The sequence below is a fragment of the Enhydra lutris genome, unplaced genomic scaffold, assembly GCF_002288905.1.
Source record: "Enhydra lutris kenyoni isolate GAN:26980312 unplaced genomic scaffold, ASM228890v2 scaffoldscaffold49, whole genome shotgun sequence".
Classification (NCBI taxonomy): Eukaryota; Metazoa; Chordata; class Mammalia; order Carnivora; family Mustelidae; genus Enhydra; species Enhydra lutris.
The window spans coordinates 10,157,152-10,176,051 of NW_019154133.1; the positions used below are offsets into that span (position 1 = coordinate 10,157,152).

Here is an 18,900-nt window from a genome sequence, read left to right on the forward strand (position 1 = left end):
GAAAAGAGAAAAGCTGGAGGCATCATGATTCCAGATTTCAAGCCATATTACAAAACTGTAGTTATCAAGACAGTATGGTACTGGCACAAAAACAGATGCATAGATCGATGGAACAGAATAGAAAACCCAGAAATGGATCCACAACTCTATGGTCAACCAATCTTCAACAAAGCAGGAAAGAATATCCGGTGGAAAAAAGATAGTCTCTTCAACAAACGGTGTTGGGAAAACTGGAGAGCAGCATGCTGTTGAAACTGGACCACTTCCTTATAGCATACACAAAAATAAATTCAAAATGGATGAAAGACCTAAGTGTGAGACAGGAAACCTCAAAATCCTAGAGGAGAACACAGGCAGTAACCTCTTTGGCCTTGGCCAGAGCATCTTTTCATATACATGTTGGCCATTTGTATGTCTTTGGAGAAATGTCTACTCAAGTCCTTAAACCTATTTCTAAACCATGTTATTAGGGTTTTTTGTTTTGTTTTTTGCTTTGGAGTTATATATTTTGGATATTAACCCCTTATCAGATATATGATTTGCAAATATTTTTCCCAGACTAGAGGTTTCCTTTTCACTCTACTGATCGTTTTCTTTGCTGTGCAGAAGCTTTTTAGTTTGATGCCGGCCCTACTTGTCTATTTTTGCTTTTGTTTCCTGTGCTTTTGGCATCATATCCATAAAATCATTGCAAGACCAATGTCATGAAGTTTTTCCCCCTATGTTTTCTTATAGGAGTTTTACAGTTTTAAGTCTTAGGTTTAAGTCTTTAATCCATTTTGAGTTGATTTTTGTTTATGGTGTAAGATAGGACTCAGTTTCATTCTTTCACATGTGGATATCTAGTTTTTCCAATGCTGTTTGTTAGAAGAGACTATCCTTCCCCTCTTGTGTACTCCTTGGCATCCTTGTCAAAGACCAGTTGACTGTGTATATGTTGATTTATTTCTGGATTCTATTCTTCCAGTGGCTTATATGTCTGTTTTTATACCATTATCATATTGTTTTGGTTACCTTAGCTTTGTGATATATTTTGAAATTAGCAAGTTTGATGCCTCCAGCTTTGATCTTCTTTCTCAAGATTATTTTGGCTATCTGGGGTCCTTTGTGAGTCCATATGAATTTTTGAATGTTTTTAACTGTTTCTGTATAAAGATGCCATTGGGATTTCAATTGTATTGATCTGTAGATCATTTTTGGTAGTATGGTTATCTTGACAAAATTAAGTTTTCTGATTTGTGAACATAGAATGTCTTTCCGCTTGTGTCTTCTTTAATTTTTCATCAGTGTTTTTCAGTGTATAATTTGTTCATTCCTTAGCTAAGTTTATTCCTAAGTATTTTCTTCTTTTTGATACTATTATAAATTGGATTGTTTTCCTAATTTCCTTTTCAGATAGTTTATTGAGTGTATAAAAGTACAAGTGATTTTTTTGGTGGAGTCTGTAGGATTTTCTACATATTTAAGATCATGACATCTGTAAACGGACAGTTTTACTGTTGCTTTTCCAGTCTGAGTTCCATTTCTTTCCTCATTGCTCTGGCTAGGACTTAGAGTTGAATAGAAGTGGTAAGAGTGTTCATCCTTGCCTTATTCCTTATCTTAGAGGAAAACATTTTGATTCTTCACCATTGATTGTGAAGTTAACTGTGGACTTTACATGCCTTTATTATGTTGAGATAATTTCTCTCTTCCTAGTTTGTTGAGAGATTTTAATCTCTTTGTCTTTGTCTTTTATCTCTTTGTCTTTATTTCTTTGTCTTTGTTGAGACTGTTGAATTTTATCAAATGCCTTTTCTGTATCCATTGAGATGATCATGTGACTTTTTAATCCTTTATTCTTTTAAAGTGGTATATCACATTAATTTTTCTGTGTTGAACCATCCTTGCCTCCCAGAGATAAGTCCCACTTGGTCGTTGTGTATAACAGTAATATATTTGAGAGAATCCTAAACGTTTTATTGTCTTGTGCCCCATAATTTACTGTTGAACTTCAAATTTTTTTATATTGCTAAATATCTGTGCCCTGGGAGTTGAAAGAACTTATTAAAATATTTAAAAGAAAGAACTTTTACTACCAATTTTAGCTATATTATTAAAGGCCACTTACTTTAAAATCACAGGATTATGTATTTACATGTTATAAGTGAACTTTCCATGTAAGTCTATGTTAATATTTAATCTGTATGATGGAAAACAAATCAGAAAAAATATTTATCTCTAAAATATGTTTTTTTGTGTTGGCTTTTTTTTTTTTTTTTTTTTTTTGTATTTTGTGTCCTGAATTTGAAGCAGAATCTCACTTTCATCAGCACTGTCGAAAGGAGAAAAAATGCCAGTCCTGTCTCCGGAAATCAAATTTGATACTTCCAATGTTACCAGAAATTCCTTTGACAGTTGTTTTCTTTTTGAGAGTAGTTGGAGGAAAGCAGTTTTAGAAACACAAAAGATGAAGAAAGGTAAGTTTATCTTTACAGTTATTTTACTGAAGAAAATATAGAAATAGTGCCTTAAACAACACATATATTTTTTTAAGCAGTCAGGAGACATCTTATAATTTTTGTAACATTTATGGAAGGATAATATCTTAAGTTTATGGAAAATAAAAATGGAAGCAAATTAAAATTAATTTACTTAATAAAATTCTGTAACTCATGATAGAAACAAATTTTAAAGAACTACTTCTCTTGGCATCAGTGCAGTACTACCTCTGTTGGGTCATATTACTTTTCACAAATTTTGTTTTTAAGCATCTCAAGTTGATTTTTGTGTTTTAAGAAACCCAAATCTTTAATAGCATCTTTTTGTATTCATAATTCTAACCAGAACTTTATTTTTTGTGTGAGTTATGTGGAAAGTATTTTATATTCTACCCTTGCTCAGTAAGGACTAATTTGAGGAATTTTGACATGTGTATGAATATATTAATAGTTTAATTTCAGTTTATACTTCAAATTTCAAATTTTAATTGTATTTCTTGTTTATCCTGAATTCTGCCTTCAGCTTTATAAATAGAGATGTAATTCTTGAAAAGAGTAAAATCCAAACTCCCCAACCCATGTCATCACTCCTGGTTTTGAGTGTATTGCTCTATTTTTCCAACTTTTCCACTGTATTCCCATTAAATATACTCAGAAAACATAAGTTTACCTGTCCTTTTACCCCTAAATTGCTGAAAAGAGAATTTGTATGTTTTTTGATCAGGAGAAACTTTTTTTTTCCCAGAAGAAGAAAAATCAAAGGTAGCAAAATAGCATTTGGAGGATTTAATATAACTCCAGTCCCATTAAATACTATTTTTATTACTGTGCTAGACTTCATTTTGTTTTGTTTTTAAATAATTTGACAATCTCTTTTATGTGAGGTCAGTAGAAGAAGAAACCTTGATGCTTCAATGTTAGTGTTTATAGGTTTGCTGTGAAATTTTGCAGAGAGAAAATTATCATTTTTTAAAGATTTCATTTATTTACTTATTTCACAGAGAGAGAGAACAAGCATGGGGGGGAGCAACAGAGGGAGAAGGAGAGAGGGAGAGGCAGACTCTCCATTGAGCAGGGAGCCCAATGTGGGGCTCTATCCCAGGATCTTGGGATCATGACCTGAGCTGACAGCAGACACTTAACCACTGAGCCATGCAGGCGCCCCTGAGAAAATTAAAATCAATGCCTGAAAAAAATTCTTTTATGTCTCATTGTTAACTAAATAATCATGTATTTATACCTCTTATTTACATAAAAGCAAGAAGGTAGAAAGGTTTAAAGTAGCAGATAATATTAGACTCTTAAAAATGCTTTTAAACTCTATTTCAATGTGAATATCTCTAATATTCTGGAAATTCTAATTATATAAAATAATGAGGGCAGAAGACAGGGACAACTGTAGGAGATCTGTGAACCTGCCCTTTTTCCTTATTCTACTTGGGAAAGATACTAGATAAAGGACAGTAGCTTTATTTTCTCTTCTTAATGACTGATTGAGTATATTGTATTATGCATTTTAGTATGTAGTAAAAGAAGTTATATACATTTCATCAAGAAATAATACCATTAATTATGATACCATTTTTAATTAGAATACACCACAGCCTTTGGTCTAGAAGAGTTCAAAGAATGTGTCAAGATGCCATATTTACCAGGACTGCAGAGTTGCCCAAAAAGTGTAAGTTCAACTCCACTGGAAGTTCGTCCGAGACTGCTGCAGGCTGAGCCCGAGATGTGTCCAGTCAGGTAGACCATTGCTATTCAGTTCTCTTGCCTTCCACTCGCATCTGTAGTAATAACTGCTAAACGGAGAGGTTTTCCTGCCTAGTGAGTGGAAGTCTTTCTTGCCCACTGATATTTGTTTCATAAAGGATCTCTTGTTTTAGTCTAGGTAGTAATTTTAGTCAGTTTGACAAGTAAGCCGTTTTCTCAGTTTTCAAGGGACATTGCCAGAAAGGACTTAAGGATTTCCTTTTAAAAATATCTGCTGCTCTAGTGTAGATTGCCCATGAGAATATCGGAATTTTTAGCAATAAAATTAAATGAAGTCTCTGCAATGTTAACAGGTTTCTGTACGATGAATATAGTACCTCGGGTTTCGTCTCTAGTTTGAGTGATGTCATGCGAGGGCAGGTTCTAAATGAGATGACAGCCTGAAGAAGACCAGAGCTGACGAGTGGACAAGGAGGCGTCAGCCAGAAAAGTCCGACTCACTTTGAATATTGGCATTTAAAGCCATTATCACAATTACCTTCCTTTTTATAAATTAGGCTGGCTGGCATACCATTAAAAGAAATCCCCTTTCTCCAAAGGGATCTAGAAATTAGTAAGACGGTCCTCATATTTGATTTGGTGGCTGCTTTGGTTTATTTATGTATTCATCAGGTATCTATTGAATATCTAGGACTTATTCACTTTGGCAGCCTAAAAAAAAAAAAAAAAAAGATGCTGCATTTATAGTAGTCTGAGTTGCTACTTTCCTTAGGGGAAATTTTGTATTTTCATATTTCCTGAGCTTTAAAGTCAGCCAGTTACACACAGCACACAAGCATAGGAGTTTTAGAATATACTTTTCCACAGTGTTGTTCTTGTTAATTATCTTGAAATAAGTTTTGGTCATATAAAATGACACTAAAAATGAAAAGTTATGCATAATTTACTAAATTATGAAAATGCATAAGAACTTCACAGAAAATTTGGAGCAAAAAAAGATAAACAGTATTTTGATAATTTACCCATTGTAACGTATCGACTTTTCTTGTTGGGTGTTTGCTCTCTTTTTTTCTTCTTCATTTTTGTGGACTTTGTTTTCTCTATGATCTTAGTGTACTTACAATTTTTTATTTTGCCTTTTTAACTTATTATTACACATACTCATTTTTTCATGTCACTGCATGATCTTCAAACAGTCTTTACTGGCTACATTGTATCTCAATGGATCCATAGTTTGTTTAATCATTCCCTATCATTTTTTTAAGATTTTATTTCTTTGACAGAGAGAGAGATCACAAGTAGGCAGAGAGGCAGGCGGGGGCCGGGGGGGGGGAAGCAGGCTCTTGGCCGAGCAGAGAGCCCGACGCAGTCCTTGATTCCAGGACCCTGAGATCGTGACCCGAGCCAACGGCAGAGGCCCAACCCATTGAGCCACCCAGGTGCCCCCAAACTATTCCCTATCATTTTTAATATTATCTGAGGACAGATTTCCAAGCTGTAAAAATATGAAAAGCAAAATTACTCTTTCTTCCACGAGATTATAATGAAATAAGGCAGAATCAGCAATGGTGGAAGAGAGCGAGCGAGTTGCTAGTGGAATAAATGGTAACCGGTAAATAGGAGGGATGGCAGGGATGTAGAAAGAACAGAGACAGCTGGAAACACAGTATAAAACCTACTTAAGGACAGAGACTTTCCATCCTTACTGAGACCCCCGTGTCCCCAGCCCTTACCTGACCCTTGACATTCTCATTGGGAGTCTCAGGACCCTTTGAGGAGGGTGTAGGGCTGGCAGTACACTTGTCTCAGTACAGAGCAGTCTTGTTACTCTTTTCTCGGTGCACATGCTCATCTGTAAGAAACTGGAAACCCAGAAAGCTCCCTTTGAATTAGCCCAACTACTTCTTAATCTTAAGTTTTCCTTTGGCTTCCTACTGTTTTCACTCTGTTTCATTTTTCTTTCATTTGCAATTTGGCTGTTTGTGAAATGATTCCTCACCATTTTACATTGACTTGAGTGTGAATTTGCCTAACCAGGGAAGGATAATTTGAATACATTAAATTCATGTTATGACAAGTGCTGTTCATATACAAAGTAGAAGAGTGGTGGCTACGTGCCATAATGTTTATGAAGTGCTTGGCCAACATAAATGTTAGTTCTTTTCTCTGTCTTTGAAACAAGTGTCTTTATTTTAGCCAGTCTAGTGAGAACATGTCAAGTTGCGTGCAAGTGTTTTATTCTCCTCTGCATATTGCACAGCGCCCCGTGAACGAAAAGCCGTGGCATAGCAGGGAAGTAACACATTTTTGTTCGTCTTGTGTACAACCCCTTCCCACCTTTTTTCCTTCCATATGTGAATATTTGTTTTAAAAATGCTGATTTTTTTTTTAATTTTTTTTTAAAGATTTTGTATCTATTTATTTGACAGAGAGAGAGCACAAGCATGGGGAGTGGCAGGGAAAGGGAGAGGGAAAAACAGGCTCCCCACAGAGCAGAGGGAATTCAATGTGGGGCTGGATCCCAGGAACCTGGGATCATGACCTGAGCTGAAAGTAGACGCTGAACCAACTGAGCCACCCAGGCACCCCTCAAATTTCTTTAATTATAATCATACACTTTAAATGACTCTCAAGGCACACTCTGGTAATGTAACTGATAGTAGTAATCCTAGAGGTGAAGGGCATTTAAAAGTTTTGGCTGGGGGCGCCTGGGTGGCTCAGTGGGTTAAAGCCTCTGCCTTCGGCTCAGGTCATGATCCCAGAGTCTTGGGATCAAGCCCCGCATGGGGCTCTCTGCTCAGCAGGGAGCCTGTTTCCCCCTTTCTCTCTGCCTGCCTCTCTGCCTACTTGTGATCTCTGTCTGTCAAATAAATAAATAAAATCTTTAAAAAAAAATAAAAGTTTTGGCTGACTTCTAAAGTTTAATATAGTTACAGGAAATTTGCAGTTCTTATGGATTATCTCACCTATGGCAGGTTCGGTGGTGACATACTTCCTCTAATAACCCACTTGTTATGTAGGTCTGTTCCCAGTAGGAACAAAAGTTAATTAAGATAAAATTCAGATTGTGGTGATTAACAAATAAAAGGTACACAAATAAGCAATAGTTAGTATTGGCCTGTCTAGATACCTTTTTAATTTAATCTTGATTCCCTTCCTCTTACCATTCCCTGAATTATACTTGGAGAAAGTTAAGATAAAGATAAATATGGGGAAAATTAGGCATTACACTTATCTACAGGTAAAATTTATTAGCAAAACCTAAGATGTTGAGTTGTTCCTATCTGCTTCTGATTGGATCAGTTATGGTGGAATGAGTTCACTTTCTTTAATGTTTATTTACTTTCCATGTGATGTCCTTCGCAAAGTGAGTTTTGCTAAAGGCAGCTTCTTGTCTCTTATTGTATTTTATAATTAATCTATCCTGGATTTACATAAAGGTGATTTTATGATAATATGCAATTTTAGGATAAGGAAGACTAAGGAAACCCACACTGTGGTACCACTTCAGGAGAAACCAAAGGGTAAGTTGGCTCATTTTCTTCTCCCACCACATGTCTTATTAGGTTGTCCCATACTTACTCTTTTTAACTTCCTTTCTTTCCCCTGGTTTAATTGCTTTGTTCTTTTTAATGTTTCTTTTTTTTTAAAGATTTTATTTATTTATTTGACAGACAGAGATCACAAGTAGGCAGAGAGGCAGGCAGAGAGAGAGAGGAAGGGAAGCAGGCTCCCTGCTGAGCAGAGAGCCCGACGCGGGACTCGATCCCAGGACCCCGAGATCATGACCCGAGCCGAAGGCAGCGGCTCAACCCACTGAGCCACCCAGGCGCCCCTTTTTAATGTTTCTTTAAGCTTTGTTTATCTTATAAACATAGTGGTTGTTTATACACATACCTTTATTATCTCAGGACCTTGGGATAGGCCCTCATCATCTCTCATATGGACCATTGCATGGTCTGCATGCTAGTCTTGCTTTGAGTTTCTGACCTTTGAAATTTTTCAAAGCTGTGGCAGCTTGATGCTGAGATGCTGAGTATAGCTCAGGACGGAGCTTGATGGTGTCGCTCTCACCGGTCAGGGCACGTGCTACCTCTATAATGGCTCACTGCAAAACAAACACTGAACACTATTTTCAGCTTTTACCTTTCTAAAATCAAAATGAAAAAACTCTATTGGATTTCTTGGCAATTAGCAAAGACAGGTGCTATTGTAGATCTTTCATAGAAGTAAAATGGCTTAACATGAACTTTTGAAAAGCTGGGATACCTGTATTATATAGCAGTAAAAAAAGAAATCTGTTGTCTGTGACAATATGGTTAAACCCACAGGGCATTATGCTTAGTGAATTAAGCCATACAGAGAAAGACAAATGCTTCATGGAACTTTGTTCCTAATGGAATCAATCACTTAGATGCAGAATCTTAAAAAAATAAAAGTAAAAAATAAAAAAAGTCAAACATACAGAATAGAATGGTGGTTACCACGGTTTTGAGTGGGGCAAATGGGGAGATGATGGTACAAAATTATAGTTCTAAGATTAATAAGTTCTGGGGATCCAATGTAGAGCATGGTGACTATAGTTAATAATAGTAAATTGTATACTGAAATCTGCTAAGAGAGCAAGTCTCAAGTGTTCTTGTCTTCCCAGATGAGAACGAGTTACTTTCCCAGAAAAAGTAACTATGTGAAGTGATAGACGTGTTAATTAACTTAACTGCAGTAATCACTTCACAGTATATATGTATATCAGTTCATCTTGTTGTAAACCATAAATATACACAATTTTTATTTGTGAAATATACTGCAATAAAGTTGGGGGAGGGATGGAAAGCAACAGATGAAAGGATTTGTAAAATGAAAGATCATTAGAAAATACCCAATTAAAGTGGAGGAAGAAAAAAGATAATATATATAGAAGCCAGTGTGCAAGTCATTATGTGACGAGATAAACCCGCTTTACACATGCATAATTCTAATTCCAGAATGAAAAGGTTAGGACAGAAACAGTATTTACATACTGACTGATAAGTTCCCAATTTTGATGAAAAATAGAAAGCCAAGGATTCAAGAAGTTCTGAGAGTCCTCAGCAGAATAAAAACAAAGAAAACCACAGCTAGGCACATCATAATAAAAAGACTAAGTTAAAAAAAAAAAAACACAAAACAAGAAAACAGAGAAGACAGGTTTCCTTCAAAGGCGCACTGGTAAGACATACAACTGACTTTTTAAATGTAGACAATGGAAGCAAGAGGACAGTGGAATAGCATTTTCAAGGGCTAAAAGAGGTAACTGCCAAACTTGAATTGGATACCCAGTGAAAATACCCTTAAAATTAAAGGTGAAACAAATACATTTTCATTCAAATAGAAGTTGAGAGAATTTATTGTCTGCAGAGCTTCACTAAAAAATATTAAGGAAGAAGTGATACAAAAAGGAAGTACAACTGCTAAAGAATGAGAAGCAGTAGCAGTAGTATTATGAAGTTTAAAATCTATGTAGAGATAAAATACTTGACAATAGTAGCACAGAGGTAGGATGGGGCCTATGTGGAGTTAAAATGTTGTAACATACTCCCATTATCTGAAAAAATGGTAGAATAACTAATTTAAAGTAGATTGTAATGTGTCAAAGAGACACATGATATTCTGTATGACAACCAGTAAAAGAATAATAAAATAATACAAGTAACAAGCTAATATAGAGGGGAAATATAAAATGAGGAAAAAAAGTTGATCATTTCAAAAGAGGACAAGAAAGGAGGGAAAAAGAAACATAAAGCATATAGGACAAATAGAAAACAATTAGCAAGATTAAAGATTCAAAATTAAACAAAACAACAATTACATTATATGTAAACAGACTAAATATTTCAATGAAAAACACAAAGTATCAGACTGAGAAAAATATATGTTGCTTGCAAGAGGCATACCTTAAATTAAAGAGCAAGAAAGATCAAAAGTGCGAGGTGGGAAAAATACAAATCATGCAAACGTTAATTAAAAGAAAGAAGTGTAGGTACACTAACATCAAACAAAATAGACAACAAAGCAAGAATTATTACTTTAATATTGATTCAACCATTTTAATTTTAGGATTTTTAAGGCATTCTAATTCTTCAATCAACTTTGGTAAGTTATATTTTCTAAAATTTTTTGCATTTTGTCTAAGTTTTCAGATATATTGGCATAAAGTTGAGCTTTTGTTTAATCTGAACTTCTATCCCTCTTCTTTCTTTTTGAAGTTTTTTATTTCCATGTAATTCCATGTAATCAGTCTTTTCACTTATTTTTTAAAGATTTCGTTTATTTGTCAGGGAAACAGAGAGAGAAAGGACAAGCAGGGGTAGGGGCAGAGGGAAAGGGAGAAGCAGACTCCCTGCTGAGCAGGGAACCTGACATGGGACTCAGTCCCAGGACCCTGAGACCATGACCTGAGCCGAAGGCAGACACTCAACCGATTGAGCTACCCAGGCATCCCTTTTTTTTTTTTTTTTTAAGATTTTATTTTTAAGTAATCTCTATACCCAGTCACCCAATGTGGGGCTTGTACTCACAACCCTGAGATCAAGAGTCACACGCTCTAGGTGTCCCTCTTCTTTTAATGTTATTTATTTGTGCTTTCTGTGTTTTATTCTGATTAATCTCACCAGAAACTTTTCTTCTTTATCATTCTCTTCAATGAAGAACTCATCTTCTAAAAAATATTTCTTAATGTAAATTTGTTTTCTACTTCATTGATTTCTTCTCTTTCCTATATTATTTTTCTTCTACTATGTTCTTTGGGTGTATTATTTTCCTAATGTGTATCTTATACCTAAAATTTTAATTTTCAAACCTTCTTTTCTAACATAGAAATTTGAGGTATAAACCTGTCTATGTATAACTTCTGCTGTATTACACAAGTTTTGTAATATTTTCTTTATAATTTAGTTATGAATATTTTAATGCTTATTTTGATTTCTTTTTTGACTGATGAGTAATCTAGAATGTGTTGTTTAAATTTCTATTTGAGAATTTTAAACTTATCTTATTGTTAACAACTTCCAACTTAATTGCATTGGTTTGTATGAAGTTTTGAAGATTTTTGAAGTTTTTTGACATTTGCTTAATACCTAGAATCCAGTTTATTTGTAGCCAGAGAGTTTTTCTAAGTGTCAGGTTCATTATACCAGTAAGAACAGGTATCCCAATCATATTCTTCCCCTCCATGCTCCCTCTTTCTCTGAACTTCCTACTTACGTTATACACTCAAATAACAAAACAAACCAAAAATAACCACAATAGAGAATTTTAGATAGCTTTTTTGACACTTCACCATTTGAAATTAAATAATATTTTAAAACAGTTTGAATCAGTATATTATTTTCAAAGTTTTATATGTTTTGAAATAGAAGTATTTATTCGTCTTTACATATTTAGGGCAATATGTAGTGATTGCATGGGAAGTTTGAATTTGATGAATCTGAATTCAAATCCTTTGCCCTTGGGCAAGTTTTTTAACGCCATTAAATCTTCTTTTTATATCTGTGATCCAAGATAGTACTAGTTGCCTACTTCATAGTGTTGTGTGGCCGGAATAAATATAAGTACTTGACACAAAGAGATCATTTGATATATCTCTTCTTATTATTACTACCACTCCATAATAGAAACTTGAGTAATGCTGTTCAGTTAATGAATGATTCATTTTCCTTTACAATTCTACTATTTTACTAAACTTAGCATTTATGAGAAATGGTATATTTGGAGAAAATAACTTGATGAGCATGCAAGGTATAAAACAAGTTAATTATTTATGGAGACTGTATCTTTTGCTTTGGAATAAATTCCACAGCCATCCCTTGTTGTAAAAAGTACATTATAGACTCAGATTGAGTTTTATATAATTAAATACAAACAGTGTAGTTTTTTAGCTACATTTTAAAAAAATATTTATTTATTTGAGAGAGATCATGAGAAGGGGGAGAACCAGAGAGGGAGAGGGAGAGAGACCCACTCCCACACCCTGCTGAGTGAAGCTCTATGCAGGGCTCAATTCCTTGACCCTGAGATCATGATCTGAACCAAATCAATAGACGCCCAACTGACTGAGCCACCCAGGCACCCCTAGTTAAATAGTTTTGAGATGACTTGATATCACGTTACTTTAGAAAGTAAATACTTTCTATTTTTACTTTATCGAATGTGATATATCAAGAACTAGCTGTGTTTAATGGTCATTTGAGGAAGAGAGATTTTGTTTGCCCTCTATTTTAGAGAATATTATTTAGAAAATATTATGTGCTTAACTTTAATAGATGATTTATTTTTCTTCACAGTTTCCGGCTTCAGTGATCCTCTTGCTGGAGCATCATCTCAATACTTACAGAGACTTTCCAAAATGGCCATATTGGAGTATGATACCATTCGTCAAGAAACTACTAGAAAATCCAAAAAGAGCAAGAAACGAGACCTGCGAGACTGCTGATAAGTATCACATCACATGCGATGCTTTCTTAACTGATGTCTAAGGTTTATATATTTTTTCCTTTCTTTTTCTTTTTTTGATATGTGGTATGATGTGCAATGATTTACATAAAAATGGAAGTGTAAATAAGAAATAAATATTTTATGTAATATACAGAAGCATTTGCTTTTCATTAACAGCTACAAAAAAACATTTAAGTTATGGTTTGGGGGGACATGACATGAGAGAAATTACATTCCATGAATTTTATATACATTGACTATATCCTTTGATTCAATTTGATACATGTGTTTTGAGTGCCTGTCTGTACAGTGAATGACATTGCTATCTGCTGCAGAAGATTCAAGACAGAGTGAATCATTATTGGGATTAAGGATGCCGGATACGAATCCTTCCTTTTCCCTGCTTGAGTTTGAAAACAGTTGTGAGAGAAGTATTCGAGCAGATGAAAATATTAGCTTTGTTTGCTGCTAAAACCTGGAAGGAAAATCCTGTCTTAGATATGTGGCAACAGTGGGGCTCCTAATCCTGAACTTCAGAATTGGACAAATGTACACATTCAAGCATTATTGACAAGCTCACCCACCACATCAGGGCTTTTTCTGCCAAGTAGGGCAAGTCATTTCCACTGTGTGGACAGGCTGAACCCTGAGGGGAGAGATGGAGACTTGCTCCATCTCTGTAGGGAGGAGGAAGAAAGGTCTAGGTCAAGAGAAAAACCCTACCTTCAGAAAGCCTTGAGGAGTGGGGGATACACATCCATCAATACACGTCCCTGAGATATGGGAAGAAATCAAGGATACCAATGACTGATCCAGTGAAGAGTGGGATACAGGCCATAAGAGAAAAGAACTACAAAGTGTTACAGAGCTTCAAAATCAGGGCAGTAACATCCAGCAGGGTGGTCAGAGAAAGCTTCACAGAAGGTAACAGTGTTTGAAATGAACTTTAAAGACAGGAAAGATGGAGGGAGAGAGCATTTCTAGAAAGATGGAATAACATAAGCAAAGATATGCTCTGCATTTGGGAATGATGCATTTGATGGGGACACTAGGTAGTACAGGGGAAGTGTCATCAATTCACATGGTTATAGGCACCCAGCCAGGACCAGATCAAGAGGTAGAGCACCAATCAGATGAAGGCTGTGGTGAACCGGGGCATGTTTCTCCATTTAAGAGGCCACTCCCTGCCTAGCTTTGTGCCATGTGGCAATGTGTAAATGTGAGCCACTAAGGGAAATAAGCAACTAATTCCATATGTATAAAAACATCTGTGGGTCAAAGAAAATTACACGGGCAAACTAGATCTGCCTTTGTGGGGCCATTCATTTATGCACTCTCAGGGTCAAAAGAATTGAGGGTGATACAGCTCAAAAGATAACCTGGTGACACCTGGTAGGAAACCTCAGATGCCAAGCCTGAGTTTGTATTTGCTCTGTTTCACAATGGCAGATTTTGAGAATGAAAGCAAATTATTGCATTTGTGATTTAGGAAGGTTCATGCAGGTTATAACCTGAAGGCCAGGTTATAATGGAAGGGGGCTGGAGGTAGGGAAAGCATTTAGGATGTTGTTATAAAACTTGAGGTGAGACTTTCTCAGTAGAAAGGTAGAAACGGGAATGGGAAGGAGAGACTAGATAATTAAGACGTTGTGGCAAAGGACTTCAAATTAACCGTTAGCATAGGGTATCAGGAGAGGAAGAGTCAAAACCAGTTCATTTCCAATTTTAGACATAAGATTTAGACATAAGACATAAGGAGATGCTATTTGGGAGGAATAAAATGATGAATGCAACTTTGGGTATAGTCCATTTAGGGTGCCATCAGGACGGAGATGCCAAATAAGTAGTTGGAAGCAGTCTGTAGCTCTGGAAAAAGATACTGACGGGACCTAGATCTTGGAGAAACATTTGCCTAGCAAAGCCCATGGTTCTCCTGATTTAAAAAAAAAAAAAAAAAAAAAGTAAGAGAAGAGAGCCCAGATTCCTAAGGGATGGAAGGAAATAGGAAGAAGACAAAAACAGATGTGGGAGACCGAACATGTTCCATGTCCTTGAATGCTTTATATTAATGTGTAAAATACATTATGAATATGTATGTGTTTGTATGCATTATTACAGTGCATTCATTCCTGGAAGATAGCCAAGTAAACGTAAGTGGATATGTTTGTGTTTACCTCTGAATTTCAATTGAAAATGGCTTAGATATTACCTGTACTACTTCTGTCTGCTGATCAACTACCCCAAGTGTGGTCAGTAATTTGAGAAATGGGAAACAGGAGAAAAGCTACTCTCAAACAAGAATTTGATGAGCCCTTCTAAACATCTTTGATTATCAAATGGATTTCATTTATTCAGCTCCTAGTATGTACTCTCAACATTTTATATTACTTTGTAAGCATTTATATTACTTTGTAAGCACTTACCTAAAAAGTAGGTAAGTGACATTTTTGCTGTTTTATAAATGAAGTAAATAAAGGATTTTTATTTTGCACTGAGTCTGTAGCTAGAAAATAGGAGAGCTAGAAATCTAACGTACTAGGATTCAAAGCTCATATACATAAACTTAATAGAATTATAATTTTTTTAAAAACTTAAATTTATGTGATACATCATGATTTAGTTACTTAAAATTTAGAGAAAGACAGTCCTTGCCTAGAGGGGAATATCTCCCGGTCTTCAGTTGAGTTTCTAAATTATGACACTAAAACATCCTGTAGCATTTATACTAGTGGAGTAAAAATCTCTGCCTCCTTCTCCCCCACGAAAAAGTTCAACCCAAGTCAATGAAAGAAATGAGTGGAATGTTTATTTCTTTCTAATAAAGAAAGATATGAGATCTACTGACAATAATTAATCACTTTTTAAGTCTTGGATTAAATTTAATTTAACTTATGTTTTTCATTAAATTTTCAAAAAGTTAAAAGCTCCCCCAGGCTCTACTTCCTTATATTGCACGTACTCTTTTTGTTCCTCATGAACAGGATGTATTCAGTACCAGGAAGGTTCAACCACCCCCCTAATGAGATAAACCCAAGGTTGCAGAGATAAGTATGAGATGCCAACTTCTGATATCGTAGCTACCATGGATGTTAAATTTATGTTTGAGTTGAAGATGATCTTGCCAGAAATGACCTTTTTGCATTTGTGATTTGGAAAGTCCTCCAGTGTCAGTGATATTAATCATAGTCTTGGGAAACTGTACCTTCTAGTAAATATTTAAGATGGGAAGATGGAGTCTTGATTTTAGGGTGAGAAAACAGTTCTTTACAAAGAATAATTGCTTCAGCAAAGAACAAATTATTAGCCAAAGACAATTTCAAAGAAATTCCCTAAAAAAAAACAGACCTACTGTCTTTTCTCTAATTCTATTAGAGAATATCTTCTATTAAGCAACCCTCTAATATGTAGTTTAAAATCCTGAGTAAATATAGTCCCCCAAAAGTTGGTGCCTTCTTTGGATGATGTATCTTAAATCTAGGATTGGGTATGTTAATTAACGTACTATAATTCTGATTCCTCTGTGAATCTGGTTGGTGTGAGCTGGTACACAGATCCTGATTATTCTGGTCAAATTAGTGAATTGAGGATTTGCGTTTTTCTGTTTGTTCTGTTTTGTTTTTTTACTAGAAAAATCACTTCAGTATTTTTGGAAGAATAATTTTCATTTTCAGGAATTTCAACAGTGAAGAAGAAGAAAATTCAAAAAGTACCTCAAATCTCACCAGTCATAAATAAAATCAAGTGTATGTCTTTCTCTGTATTTTTGCAGATGATATAGAACTACTTTTATTGTAATGGGAGCATTCTATGCATGCTATATCAAAGTTAGTCAACTTAATTTTACTCTGATATAAGAAATAAACAAATGTAAGTGAAGACATGCATAAAATCCAATTATTAATTTTAAAATATTTTATTAATCTATATTTAGATCTATCTTTAGATTTATCTCTGAATCTAGATCTAAACCTTTTTTCCCATGTGCCAGCACATAGTGTGAACTGAGAACCATCTTAATTATTTTATGAGAAAGAACATCAGCACTAAAGGTCAGTTGGTGATGAGATGGTTCAAAGGAAAGACACTGGACTCTCTAGTCACAGAGGGAGAGAGGACCAACTAATCAAATTTCTGACGAGTGGGGAGCAAGTGGGAGATCCAGACAGGTGAGTGGCAAACTGTGGTTAGGACTTGACAGAAGGAAATTTGGTCTAGCCTGGCAGGCACTGTTGTCAAAGGCTAGCAGCATGGAGCCACTACTTGTTGGTCTTTAGTCAGGAACTCATTGTCTCAGGACAGGTTCTTAGGAAACAGACACCGTGATGGAGATAATGTGCCCAAGAAGTTCACAGTGCTGTCAGGAACAGCACTGATGAGGGAGAGCAGGTGGAATGAAGGGCAGAGGAGTTGAATAGCAATGCAGTGTCATTGAAATCTTTAGCCAATCTCGCATGGAGCGCTGGAGCTGGAAAGGCCCTTCAGTGTTGTACAAGCCTGGCAAGGAGATTTCACTTTATAAACCTCACCCCTTTCCTCACTGATCAGTCATTGGCTCACTGGAGGTGGACCATGTTTGACGAAGGGTTTGACCCTGGGCAAGGTGGCTCTCTTCTGCTGAGGAAAATTCCTGAAGAAGCACAAAAGCCATGACACTGTCAGCTATGAACATCACCAACAGCCCCCACCTACCCACCCAACAGGAGAGTGAGTACCACAGTCCTAAAAGAGAGACCTCAGTGACAGAGTCCAATATCCACTACCCCTTTCCCCAGAAACAACCAAAATATGAGGTGGGGAATGAAGATGAACACCTAAGGAGAAGGGAGAAGATGACTTTACCACACACTGGTAAGGATCCTACTAGGAGAATGTTCAAATGAAGAGACTCCATGGTCAATGTCAAGGAAGCAGATAAGATCACGAAGTACACACAGATAACCAACAGTGGAAGGCTGTTACCACCCTTATGGCTGAAGGGCTAAGGGAGGAAAATAGTATACCTGGGCCCAGTGAACTGACCTGTAGAAGAACAACAGTCTGGCAGGAACCATAGTCATGAGGGATGCCAGAAGGTGTGCCAAGGGAGCAGGTAAGTCCCTGACCTCTTTTTACTACCACTTTCCACCTCCTGCCAGTGCCTCCCATCAGTCAAACCCAGCTGAAAGTCATTTGGCAATGGAGCCTATGTGAGGCATTCCACAGGAGTCAGGGTGACAGAGAGCAGATTTGAGGTAAGATCAGGGTGACAGAGAGCAGATTTGGGGTAAGCAAATGGGGAACAACCAGCAAAGACCACAAGTTACAAATAGTCCGTGGATTACAACCAGGAACGAATGTTGAGATGCTGCTCCACTCTGCCTTCCAGACTTTCCTATTGAACAAGACTGAGGCTGACCTAGAGTCTGGGAGTGAGACTGGGTTTTGGCTGGCTTCTCTGATGTGAGGATTGGATCTAAAGCATGGGAACAGGGTTGAACAAAGGATGGTGAAAGGATAGAGGGACTAAGGGAAGGATATGGAGAGTAATGTGAAGCCCAAGAAATCAACAAACCCCACAGAATTCAGAGACCATTTGACCTCGTCTCCACTCCCACCAAGCCCTCTTGTTTTTGTTTGGTCTCCAACTAAAGTCTCCAAAACAGGAATCAGATGGAGGACCTTCCAGGTGCATTTGAACAAGTGAACTTGGGGAGGGAAGCTTGAATATACCATGTACCCTGAAAAATCTAAGATGTAGGAAGGGGAAGAGGAGCCTGGAAAGCTTTTAAGTGTAGGAGTTGGACTGGATTGGGAGGGGGCTCAGGTGTGCAGCTGTAGTCCATCTTTATTAAAATACTTACCAGCATCTCATAAGGAATGCATAAGAAGTCCAAATAATGCCAGCAAATATTTGTTCCTTTTCCTGCACAGTCAGCTTGAATCAGGCATTTGGGGATTTCTCCCTCCTTGGTCTTCTCCCTCTTTGTTTTTAGTCCTTCCACCCCCATCTCCATCTTGGCTCCCTCTTTAGTGGGAGGTCAAGGCTCTGGAGATAACTTTTCCTGAGAAGATGAGAAGATGGTGTCTTATAAACAGTCTTCTTTAGAGGTAGACTTGGTCTTTTAGATTTGTCATGGCGGAACACCTGTAAGACAAACACACACCCCTCCTGGTAAATATGGTCACTCCCATAACACTGCTTTGATGTGTTATTCAGGTTAGTGTCTCTTCCCACCAGGAGTGAGACTAGGAAAGA

The 18,900-nt window shown here is 36.5% G+C and overlaps 1 protein-coding gene across 1 annotated transcript; it reads left to right on the top strand.

Annotated features, from left to right (window-relative positions):
* Nucleotides 1-2,299: 2,299 nt before the first annotated feature.
* LOC111156813 (chromosome unknown C8orf89 homolog) lies at nt 2,300-12,713 on the top strand. Its single transcript, XM_022517894.1, has 4 exons — nt 2,300-2,459; nt 4,073-4,226; nt 7,662-7,717; nt 12,515-12,713. Exons 1-4 carry the CDS (start codon nt 2,333-2,335, stop codon nt 12,661-12,663), a joined length of 486 nt encoding a protein of 161 aa, XP_022373602.1. The 5' UTR covers nt 2,300-2,332; the 3' UTR covers nt 12,664-12,713.
* The last annotated feature ends 6,187 nt before the right edge of the window (nt 12,714-18,900 follow it).

Coding starts and splice junctions, on each gene's coding strand:
- LOC111156813 (XM_022517894.1), top strand. CDS start 2,333: ATGCCAGTCCTGTCTCCGGAAATCAAATTTGATACTTCCAATGTTACC. Junction 2,460..4,072: donor AACACAAAAGATGAAGAAAG/GTAAGTTTATCT, acceptor ATTTTTAATTAG/AATACACCACAGCCTTTGGT. Junction 4,227..7,661: donor CCCGAGATGTGTCCAGTCAG/GTAGACCATTGC, acceptor ATGCAATTTTAG/GATAAGGAAGACTAAGGAAA.